Here is a 12,386-nt window from a genome sequence, read left to right as displayed (position 1 = left end):
AGCATAAATGACACTAGTAACATATTTATTATGAGAATAAAACATGAATAATGAGGCCTTAGCATTGCTAAAGTCATCAGAGAGTGCTGGTGCTAAGCTGCACCAGTAAATTGTGAACCCGGTTAAACCGGTTTTTCTGTTTTTAACTAAAACTGATCAGGTAACCTTATAATATCATTCAAAAAACTTCTAATACTAATATAATGATAATATCATCCTATTATCTCTCTTCTCTCATAAATCGGGTCCGGTTTGTCAAACTGAGACTATTTACGAAAAATCAAATCAAAACTCCTAATCGATACGGTTCAAAAACTAGGTTCTTCGCGACCGCGTTATCGAGCTTGTCTCGGAAAAGGTTCTAACTTAAAGATGACATAATGACAATGAAGATTGAGATACTTGATGATATATCAAAGGTTTTCCCTTACTGATCTTCCGGAGAAATTCGTACTTTCAGAAAAGATCTCGCGTACTCGAAAATCGGGGTTGTTACAATACTTCTGGGTGTGATTCTCTCTCTCTCTTCTACTCAATTTCTGGTTCTGTTCGAAGGAGACAAAATTGAAAAATATATTCTCATTGGTTAGAGACAAAAAGAAAATGTCTCTTGACTAGTGACGAGACAAAAAGCAGAAATATCTCCTAAAGCAATTTAAAAGGGCAGCAAGTGTTACTCAAAAAAGGGGCAATACTTCCAATAGATGGAATACATGTAGATTGTTTTAAAATGGTGGTGGATGGTCAATACTTTCAGCAGATGAATCATTATGTGAAAATGATGGTGGAGGGTCAATACTTCCAATAGATGGAACATTGCGTGAAAATGATGGTGAAAGACCAATACTTCTAGCAGATGGAACCTTTGCGTGAAAATGGTGGTAGATATTTTTTGTTTTGAAGTCAATTTGTTTTTACAGAAGTGATAGAATGACTTATCGAAAAAGAAAAGTCATATATTTCTACTTTTTCAAAAAGTTGTGAATTAACTTTTCAAAAAGTTAAAAGCTATTTTTAAGATGGTGTCAAATACGCGTATCGTGACTTTTCATAATTCAAAAAAAAAAAAAGATAGCTTCTGCTGCTTTTCAAACATACCCTTATAATCTTCTATTCAATAATTTTCCAACTATGTAATTAATTAAAAAGAGATGGTGTTATATTTTGGCCATGATTGTGCACTTACAATTGCATGACCACAAGTCCACCACTCTATAAATGGCTGAGGTTGAACCAAGCAACTATTGGAGTCTTATTCTGCGTGTAAATAAAAACATCACCACTATTCTTTCTGTAGGGTGATGATGATGTTCAATGTCATATATATATATATAACTACCAATTGGATGATGACTTGATGAGTATAGTACATGTAATAATTTTGTTTTGTACATTTATATTTATGGTTTTCCTTTTGATACATTACTATGTAAAATTTGTAATGTTATCCATTTCTGTTTTTTTTAATGTTATCAAATAATTATATTTATATTATTGAAATAATTGTTGTAAGTATTAATATTTTTAATTCAATATTTAATTTTGAAAATTAAATCGTATAAACTGATAATATATAAATTAAATTACTTTACATTCTCAACCAATAAGAATTTTTTGATTAGTCGTATACAGAATTAAATATATTTAAAAATCAATTGAGTTTACTTGTTTGGGACTTTATAAATTATAATTGGATAATGTAATTAATTTCACACCGAATTAAATATATTTAAAAATCAATTGAGTTTACTTGTTTGGGACTTTATAAATTATAATTGGATAATGTAATTAATTTCACACCGTTCATTTCATGCAATTTAAGTCCATTTTTATTTGTTTTTAATAACATGATCAAGTTAAATAGTCCTATAAAATTTTAACATTAGTGGCACATCAAATATAATCCTACTTTTTACTTTCATCTTATTATTATCACTACTTCAAAATTTTCTTGAGTTTGAAAGTGAATTTCATCTTCCTTAATGGAAACACTTCCATCCCCCTGAATTATTATTACAAGAAACAGTATCATTTCAATAATTTCATCTTCCTTAAATATACAGAACGCATCCACTTGAACAATTATAGCAATAACGAATATCATCGTTAAAACATAATTAAATCATCCATTATACATCACTTTTATTTGAACAATAATGTTCCATAATCATGCGGCGGCAAGTGTATGATCATATATATGACACTGTTAATATAAAAAACTTTTACACAAATAATTAATTGTATATTAAATTATCAAAATGTTATTTACACACTAAAATTAGTCATCAAAATCGATCACTATATACACCATGTATTTATATATAAATATATGTATAATTTAATTTATTTTTAATGTATATTTTGTATTCTAATGTATATTCTATTCTAGTAGCTAATTTTGGTAACTGATTTTAATGTACACCTAACATATTGATAAATTATATATGTTGTTACTTTTTAATTCGTTAGTGCAATGTATGTATGTGTAGTCACTAACATGTGAAGTGAATCATGAAACCATCTCGAGCAAGGTAACGTGCTATATTTCATGACACCTGTAGAAAGTAAAATCAAATTGTTTAGAAATTTTGTAGCAGATGTGGGCACATGCATGCGTAATTAATAATAAAAATAATAATAGAAACAGAAAATAACATACAATTGTAATCAAATCCCCAGTGTGATGTTTCTTTTCTTAAATTAATTGTTTTGGTAATGTCAGCAATATCCTTCTAACTATATATAATCTCCCTTCAGTACATACAAGGAGAATTTATTCCTTTCCGTTGCCCTGCAATTATTCGGATAGTATCCAAGCAGGCAAGCACAGACATAAATCATAATTATTTTTTGTTTATGACAATAGGCCTAAATTTTAAGAAAAAGTCTAGGGAGCTAACTACAGCATAAGCCAACTCAAGCCAATTTTCTTGTTTTTCAATTAATTAGCTCTAGTTGACTACACTTCTAGTTGATTCCCTAGCGAAACCAAAATTTTAATTACTGTCTCTCACTGTAAATCTGTATTCTCTCTTAAAATAATAATAGTATATTTAAAAGTAAATCAATCAATATCGGTAGAAGTTTAGACCATTGTAATTTGAGTAAGAAGCCCTAAACTAATTGTGTGCGTGCGTTTTAAACGAAAGAGTAGGGGAGAAACTTACCCGAAGGATCGAAGGGATACCCAGCCAGAGAGCAAAAGCATTCACATGGAGAACATGGAGAATGAATAGTTGTGGCCTCCTTCAATGGCCATTGGGAGAGTGGTCCAACTTTGAATACAATGAAACAAAAACTCATCCAAATAAAAACCCACTTCAAAACGCCATTTGGTGGATGAACCCTCCACGCCCTCATTGCAAAAATGCAAACTTTGACTCTCAGAACTTACTCAATGTTCTCAAGTGCAAAAGTCATGGTGCCATGTTAGCATGACTCAGTATAATACTGTGAAGCAATGGCGCTGTGTGTGTGAGAAAGAGAGAGAGAGAGATTGAGAGAAAGAAGATTATAGAATAGCACAAGTAAAGGATCAGGTCATGGAGGTTTGCTCTTTTCAATTATAAACTTGAGAATGAAAAACCACTATATTCTGAGAATTCAACCATAGTTGCTACATTAATATTACCAATAATCTCCACATGAACAAGATCCATTCTTAAAATGGTGAAATCTGCTATTATCCCTGACAATGATTTCCCTGTTAACAATCTTTGCAATAAACTTAATTGCTGTATGGCAGTCCACACAAACCCGAATATTCTTTATTACGCGGATAGTTGTACCTGCAGGAGTGCTAATGATGCCAAATGCTATGGCAAGCCTCTCACTGTGGGTGAGTAACAAGTCACGTTTGTGTTCCTCATCAACATCATGAAGTGCTTCACTTGTGTCAAGAACATAACCTTCTTTCTCCATCTGCTCCAATAATACATACAATGCCTCGTTTATTTTGTCGTAATATGGATGTGATTTATCTCCAGCCGTAAAAGTATGGACTTTGTTTCCAACTTCAATCCAGCTGCATGCTGGAGTCTTCTTCAAGCCCTTTTTCCTCATGTAGGTTCTCAACTTTGAAGCATCTTTCCATCTTTGAGCTGATGAATAGATGTTTGACATCAAAATATAAGCACCTATGTTTTCAGGATCGACCAAAATTATCTTGTCGAGAACCTTCTCGGCTAATTCAACATTCTTATGAGCCCTACAAGCAGCCAACAATGTCGACCACACACTTCCGGTTGGTTGAACTCTCATTCTGCAGATAAAGTCATAGGCTTCCTCCAATCTTCCAGCTCTGCCAAGCAAGTCGGCAACAGCAGCATAGTGCTCCAGGCCAGGAGTAATACCAAACTCCTGTTCCATACTGTAGAAATACTTCCAAGCTTCATCTACCAACCCTGCATGACTGCAAGCCGTTAGAACAGCCATAAATGCCACATAGTTGGGTTCTACTCCATCCATTAGCATCTGCTCAAAGAAGAAAACTGCATCAAGAGCATGGCCATGCATAGCGCATCCCATAATGATGGCGGTCCATGATACCATGTCATTTGCCTCTATTTTGTCAAAAATATATCTAGCCATCTTGATGTTGCCACATTTGGCATACATATCCATCAGAGAGCTCGCTATAAATTTATTATCATCAAATCCAATTCTAATAATATATCCATGGATCTGTTTCCCCAAACTGAGGGTAGTCAAGTGAGCACAAGCCGGTATTACACTGGAGAAGGAAACATGCATGGGTTTGACTTTGTCCTTCAACATTTGGCGGAAGAACATGAGCCCCTGATCGAATTTACCATTCTGCACAGAGCCTGCAATGATAGAGTTCCAAGAAATAGCATCCCTCTTGGGCAAGAGGTAGAAGGAACGAAGCGAGTATTCGACGCGAGTACATTTTGCGTACATGTCAATTAAGCTGCTTCCGATGAAAACATCCGCATCCAACCCATTTCTGATAGCATATCCATGAATCTCCTTTCCTTTAATAAGATCAGCATGCTCTGCAAAGATAGGGAGAATGCTTGACAAAGTATAGGCATCAGGCTTCAAGTGGGCTCTAGCCATCTCCCTGACCAAGGCCAACGCTTCCTCATACATGCCATTTTGAGCATTTCCGGCGATGACAGTGCTCCAAGAAACAACATCCCTCACAGGCATTCTATCAAATACCTTTCTGACATTATCTATGTTCATAGTGACAGCAACCATGGTGCTGCAGTTGGCTTTGCCTCTCTCAGACAATCCATCAAGCACCTTACCTGCACAGCCCCACAAGCCATGAAACTTAGAATACATATTCATCAAGGCATTGGCTGTGTACAAATCAAAATCGAAGCCGAGGCGAAGGATGCAAGCATGAAGAGATTGGCCAAGGTAGAAGTCCTTCAAGAGGGTGCAGGCTTTAAGGAGAGAAGGGAAGACGTGGCGGTTAGGGCGAATGCCAAGTGCCCTCATTTGACTAAAGGAAGAGAAGGAATGGTGGAAGAAGCCATGAAAAGTGTAGCACTTGATGATGGAGCTCCAAGCAAGAGGAGGAGGGGAACGAAGGGAACGGAAAAGGAGGATTGAATCCTGGTAGAGGTTAAGGTTGGTGTAGAGTGAGAGAATGGAGGAGTTGTCTGAGTGCCAAGATCCTTTGGTCTTCACAATGCGGGCATGGAGTTTTTTGGCCTCGCGCACGCAACTCATGCTTGCATGTCGTGATTCATGGATGAGAATCACTATTGAACAATGTAAAACTACAACCAAATAAAAATGGCATAATAAATCCTCACCGGAATGATTGAATAAAATTCATTTGGAATTGGATCTTGTTGAATTCCTGTGCTCCAGAGAATTTCTGATGCTTTCTAGGTGACAAAATATCATTACCAGAATGTCTACGGGGTTCTTTATTGTTTAAGGCCGATGAAACAGATCCAAATTTTTCAACAAAGTCAGAAGGCCACCATCAAACATTAGAGGACCCTTGGTCTGATGGGTCTGCATCTTCTTGTGTTTCGTCCATGATCTTATATGTTTGGAAATTAAATCCATCTTGCCACAGTTCTTAACCCATAAGAGACATATCAAGCTAAAGATAGTCCTTTAATTGCAAATCATTGAAATATAAACTTCAGCAGCTTCAATTGTACCAAGCTGCAGCCTGAATGAGTCAAATAACAAAATATGAAAATGAGAAATCAACATTGCCAAACAAAAAGAAATAGAATTTTCAAAATCGCAAAACAAATGAAAAGCATGTACAAGTACAAGTAAGAGGCAATAAAATCACCATATAAAAATGAGGCTTGCAATTTTGTTACAATTGCCTTGGCCTCATCCATATATCATATATAAATCTGTTAAGGTTGTAAAATCGTTCATTAATCCATTAGCCATCACGTTCAATTATTTATGAAAAAGTAAAATTTCAAAAGTGGACATTTATTTCTTAATGGAGGTCATATTTATTAATTGGGCCATCTATGAACTGAACTTTTCAAATACAATTTTTATCATATAAATGGACTAATGGTTTGGTTTTGACCCATCCATTTTCACTAAAAAAAAAAAAATCCATATTTGGAGCTCATAGGATATAAGCAAAGACAATGTAAGTCAAAATCATCCACATTTACAACAGATGATACTAAATGTGTGGGGCAAGTAATCTTCCATTACTCTCTGAAAGAAAGAAACCACATGATAAAAGGTTGACTATTGAGAATTTCTATATATCATTTCCAACAGGGATCCATTTTCCATTAATGAAAATTGTACATGACGCATCCTTGTACATCAATGACAGAATTTATCTTCAGTATTGCATAAGTGGACAAGGTTTATACTGCATATCCATGAAGTAATCAAATAACTTGAGCATTCTTGTAATGGACAAACATCTTATGTTCACATGCTTGCCCATAATGCTCTCGGGATTTACATAAATGCACAAGTTAAACTATGATGTGCTAAGATAGAACTACACAGGTTACTGATGTCAAATTATGCTAACATCCAAGTCATGTTATTTATTCAATTGTAACTCCAAATGCACCATTGCACCATCATCTATAAATATATATTAATTTTTTGAACTTGAGTTTTACAATTATCTAAACCTATTACAAATTAATCAATCATTTTTAAGTACAAATACAATTAGCATCAATTTGTCTCTTCTAAACCTACATTAAAACAGCAAAAATCAAGTCCAAAAAAAGTAACATAGAATAACTTTAAAAAAAAAAAAACTCACCTCTCCACTGCAGAAGGCTAGAAGTAGAACAAAAGTCAGCAGTCAGGGACGGGTTGGGGCTGTTCCACCGTTGCAGAGGCAGGCCACCGGCGAGGAGATGGTGGCCGCATGAGCAGGGCTCCGGCACAAGCAGAGCAGACCCGGCAGAGGAGGGAGCCAACACGAGGGCAACAGAGACGGAGGAAGAAGAGACAGAGGAGGCACGAGGCGGAGGCGGATGCAGAGAAGGCGTGCCACAGCGGAGCCAACACGGCCAGGACAACACAGACGGAGGCGAGCAGGGACGCGGACGAAGCAGATGCGATCAACAACTGGCGGCACGGAGATGAGGCAGAGTTTCCGGCGAGAGGCGCGGAGACGAGGCGGTGACCGTGTGGTGAAGGTGAGTGAGGTAGAGAGGTGAGAGTGTGAGAGCCTGTGAGAGTGAGAGTGAGAGCGCGACTGAGGTTGGGGATGCAAGTCTGATCAAGGTTCTGAAAACCGGACCAGTCATCGAACCGCTCTAGTCATTGGTTCATTGGTTTACTGGTCCAACCGGTTTAACCGTCGTCTAACCGGAAAAATCGTTTTATAATAAAAATAATAAATTATAAATAAACACTCTAAAACATAATTATAAATAAATAAATAAATAAGTATGCAAATTGAATTAATAAATAAATAAGCAAATTAATTTTTTAATGAATAAAAAGAGCAACTAATTATGAAAGAGAAAAAGAACATGAATATATGATTACATGAAATGAAATGAGGAAAGAAATGAACTTATCAGAAGAAAGTGTGATAGATGAGTGATTGTTGAAAGAGAAAGGAGAGTGAATAGCAGCAGAAGAAGCATTATAATTGAGCCTTAGGTTAAGCAAACCCATGATGCTGTTTCCAGAATTCAAGAGAAAGAGGAGATTCCATCGAAGGAAGTTAGTTAAATTGCTTCCGTTACAACCACTACCAGTTATTCATCTTCCCTGCATTAAGATTAGCCGTATCGTTCGAAATGGGAAGATTTGCAGCCAAAATTATTATCCACAGATGGATATTCGCAAATGTTTCTTGGTTCATACTATTATCCATAATTGAAATCAATAAATCACCAAGGCATCACAATCTGAGTAAAAATTAAATCACAAAACAATAAAACAAACACAACAACTCAGCAACACATCATTAATCAATAATCACAATACATTCAAAATCAATAATCACAATACATTCAAAATCAATAATCAGTAAATTAAAATCACAAGTTCAAACTTTGCAATGTGAAATTAACAACATTCAAACTTCGCACACAATTACTGTCAAGTTGACATAATAGTGATTAATCAAATAATAGCTTAAGTGGATCTATACCTTATTTTTCTGATACAGCTACAATCACTAAAATTTTTATAAGTTAATCCCCTGTTTAGATGATAAGTACAGTTTATTTGGTTATAAAAGAGAAAAGGGTGTCATAGCAATTTCTATTTTCGCAGAAACTTGGAGAATACAACTTCACTGGTTTAGTTCCCAGTGAACTCCTTAATAGATCAAAGAAATTAAAGGTTCACTATTATTGAGGCATGCATTCTTAGTTAATAGCAAATAGCAAGGTTGCGAGAACCGGACCGGTCAATAAACCGGTAAAGTTACTGGTTTACTGGTTCACTGGTTCGACCGGGGTTCAACCGGTTTAATTAAATATTAAATAAAATTATTAAAAAACCTATATATAATTTCAAATATATAAATTCAACCTATAATCTTTCATCAATAGAGCTAAGATGTTGAGTTTCATACCTTTTAAGACCAAAAGAAATAACTTAGATAATCAATTACTTATTAATTCCAAGAACTCCTCCAATGACCCCCAATAGTATTGCTGCTAGTAAGTCGCCGGCGCTGTATGTTACCTTGGGAAGAACCAACATCATACATTATCAGACCACCTTCTCCGAATAAGCCGCATTTCCTGGTGGCGTAAAGCTGAATTGCAGCTCTTAAAACAATAGCAACTACTGCTGTGGTGAAAAATGTCCTCCACCAAAGAGCACTCCTCCACCTAAAGAAAAACAAAGAAAATGATGAGTTTTCAGGCTATGCTATGTAACATCTTTGTTTGCTACTCTTTTTACACATTGATGATCAAAGCAACGTAAACTCTTACATCTAGTTAACATTTTATAGAGAATGTTAGAAAAATTGGATTGGTAAGTAAGTTTTTCTTTCCCTCAATATCAAATTTACAAGCTATAGATAGTATGAGATTGAGAGAGTAAGAATGAATAGTCTAAGCAGAAATAGATAGATACCATGAAGCTGCCTCTTCAAGGGCAAAGAGGACACCACCTACTGGTGCGCGAAAGGCAGCAGAACACCAGCAGCCGCGCCACAGATCATAATCAACAAATTATTCCAAAATCATAATAATAAAAATAACAACTCAGAATTATTATAATCAACAAAAACAAAATAAAAAAAAAAACAAAAACAACAACTCACAATCGTTACAATCAACAAAATAGAAAAAAGAATGCAACAGAAACAAAAGTTCTATCCTGGCAATCACGCTCCAAAATCAACAAAAATAGCAATTCAGAATCTGAGAATCAGCATAACCAACTCCAGTTTCATAAACATAGGCAACTCAGCAAAACAAAATAAGCAAAAATTGACAAAATCTGTAATTCAGAATGACAAACCCTAAAGCAGCAACTCAATTATTAACAACAGTAAAATCAGGAAACACAGAGGAGACGACGAGGAAGCGATGACACCGGCGAACACAGTATTACCAAAATCGAAGTCACAGTGCTTACCGGCAGCGAGAAGGAAGGGGAGTGATGGAGACGACAGAGGAGACGACGACACCGGCAAACACAAAGAGATAGAGCTCGAACAGAAGAGACGACGGAGGTTCCTACAACGGCGACACAGCTCCTGCGAAAGCGACGGAGCTTCCGCACGCGATGCCTCTACCCAGTGGAGACGAGTTCGGCTATGACAACGAAGCGTGGCTGCGGGGTTGTGGGGGATGCGGGGATGCGGTGGTTGCGGGGCTGCGGTGGCTGCGGGGATGGAGAGCTGGAGGGCTAGGGTTCTGTGCTATAAATTTCAAATGTTCACTTCAGTTTCAGAGAGGAGAGGAATGGGGCTTCGCTTGGGTGCGGTGGGGAATGGGGATTTAGATTTTTTTTTTTTTTTTTTTTAGGAATTAAAACGGCGCCGTTTGGAGGGGTTTTCGAACCGGAAATCCTTTAAAAAATCGGCCGGTTTCAGCGGTTTACCGGTTCGGCCGGTATTTTGATCGTTTTTTTTTTTGCTAAACGGTTTATAAAGCTAATCGAACCGGCTTAGTGATCGATTCCCCGTTAATCTGGTTGAACTGGTCGGTCCGGTTCGGTTTTCAGAACTAGGCAAATAGTCAAAAATCCAAAGTCTAAAGTTTCTAATGACTAGTAATCAAAGATATTCTTAATTCTTTATCTAATTTTAATCATTTTATTTTAATTGAAAATACTATTGTGGGGCAAAATCTATACCTATGTAGTTCTGCATCATCATGCAACCAACACATCGAAACAATTAAGAAGAAGAAAAACAATGTTCCTATTCCTGTAGTAGAAATGTAGCATTAGTTGTTGGGGTTTTGGTGCTTCTAATAGTTTTTGCAGTAGCTATAATCTTCTTAGTTACCACAGTCTACGGAGCCACCACGGGAAGCCATATGAAGTGGGGCTGAGTAGAAGAAGACAACGTCGGACACCGAACTCGAAGAAGAAGCTGAGATTGGTGAGACCGTGAGAGTGAACAGGGGGAGGCTTGGAGCACGACCACAACCCAGCGAACGATGGCAGTTTCTCACTCCCTGCGGCGATGGCCCCTGAGCACAATGGACGGCGGCGACGCTGAGTCTCTCCTTACAGCGGTGGCGAAGGCTATAACCTAGGGTTGAGAGTTGAGAGAGTCTGAGGAACTGGAAAATCAGAAATGGCTCGAGGAGGAAGAGGATTTTTTGATCCCTAGGCACAGAACCTTAAACGTCGACGTTTCATTAGAACCAGCCGGGTTCTGGTTCGGTCTGATCAGCTGGTTCAACGGTTCAAAAACGATTTTGAATAGAGCGGGTTTTGACAGTGGATCGAATTGTATCAAAGTTCAATTCACGGTTGGACCGGTTCAACTAGCCGGTCCATTCCGATTTTCATAACCATATATTCCTATTGCCGCTCGATCCAGTTTGGTAGCCCGGTGACCGATATTTCGGTTCGACTGACGGGTCGGTCTGATTTTTACAACAACAATACTAGGGTTCATTTATTTTTTATTTTTTCATTTCTTCTTCCAACCTAGGTTTATTACTTTATTTAGGGGACCAGAGAAACATGGCGATGTTCTTTTCTTAAATCAATTGTTTTGGGGTGGAAACTTAACTGCAGTCGACTTCACGTGAAGTTGATAGTTGAGAGCTGTTAGATAATTTGACTGATTTGATTAAATTTTTATCTAACAGCTCTCAGTTATCAACTTCACATGAAGTCGATGGCACTTGAGTTTTTACCTTATTTTGGTAATGTCGCAATATCCTTCTCATCTTGGGACAATAATTATAACTATATATAATCTCCCTTCAGTACGTACAAGGAGAATTTATTCATTGCCAATGAGTTATAGTTCAAATGGCATAGTCTCCCCATACTCAATTAAGAGGTTGCGGGTTCGAGTCTCCTATATTTGGTAAAAAAAAAAAAAAAAAAGGAGAATTTATTCATTCCTGTTACTCTCCGCAAATATTCTTATAGTCCCAAGCACAGACATAAATCATAATTTTTTTTCCACAAGAGGCCTAAACTATAATTACTCTCACTATAAATCTGTATTTTCTCTTAAGTATAACATACATTAAATATCAATATTAACAAGGAATGTTTAAAGTAATCCCTCAAGTTTTGATTTAGCATATTCCTAATTTTATTAGCAAGAAATTAAAGAAGAAATAAAGAAATGGACAAGATCATATCTTATATATACACTTGAGTGACCTAACACGTAAAACACGGTTGGTCTCTTCCTTTGGCCCTGTGCAACAAATTTTAATTTCATCCATAGTCTTGGACCATATAGTATATCATTATTACAATCACTTTATTTG

The 12,386-nt window shown here is 36.6% G+C and overlaps 1 protein-coding gene and 1 long non-coding RNA gene across 4 annotated transcripts; both read right to left on the bottom strand.

Moving 5' to 3' along the window:
• Window positions 1-2,220: 2,220 nt before the first annotated feature.
• Window positions 2,221-2,794, bottom strand: LOC148554305 (uncharacterized). The gene is made up of 2 exons (XR_015892104.1): window positions 2,660-2,794; window positions 2,221-2,555 (listed from the first exon to the last, which is right to left on the bottom strand). It is a non-coding gene; the product is annotated as an uncharacterized LOC148554305 (long non-coding RNA).
• A 741-nt stretch (window positions 2,795-3,535) lies between these two features.
• LOC107606113 (putative pentatricopeptide repeat-containing protein At3g23330) lies at window positions 3,536-10,396 on the bottom strand. Of its 3 annotated transcripts, none has more exons than XM_088493079.1 (5): window positions 10,054-10,396; window positions 9,035-9,296; window positions 8,025-8,360; window positions 7,256-7,820; window positions 3,536-6,160 (listed from the first exon to the last, which is right to left on the bottom strand). In XM_088493079.1, exon 5 carries the CDS (start codon window positions 5,701-5,703, stop codon window positions 3,628-3,630), a length of 2,076 nt encoding a protein of 691 aa, XP_088349205.1. In that variant the 5' UTR covers window positions 5,704-6,160; window positions 7,256-7,820; window positions 8,025-8,360; window positions 9,035-9,296; window positions 10,054-10,396; the 3' UTR covers window positions 3,536-3,627. The 3 variants fall into 3 exon arrangements, with proteins under 3 accessions (XP_088349205.1, XP_088349206.1, XP_088349207.1); XM_088493080.1 differs by adding an exon at window positions 9,547-9,586 and having other exon boundaries at window positions 7,256-8,360; window positions 10,054-10,392; XM_088493081.1 differs by having other exon boundaries at window positions 8,025-8,220; window positions 10,054-10,392.
• Between the last annotated feature and the right edge of the window lie 1,990 nt (window positions 10,397-12,386).

The sequence above is a fragment of the Arachis ipaensis genome, chromosome B7, assembly GCF_059453495.1.
Source record: "Arachis ipaensis isolate K30076 ecotype BB chromosome B7, ASM5945349v1, whole genome shotgun sequence".
Taxonomy (NCBI): domain Eukaryota; kingdom Viridiplantae; phylum Streptophyta; class Magnoliopsida; order Fabales; family Fabaceae; genus Arachis; species Arachis ipaensis.
This window is presented reverse-complemented; position numbering and strand designations above follow the sequence as displayed.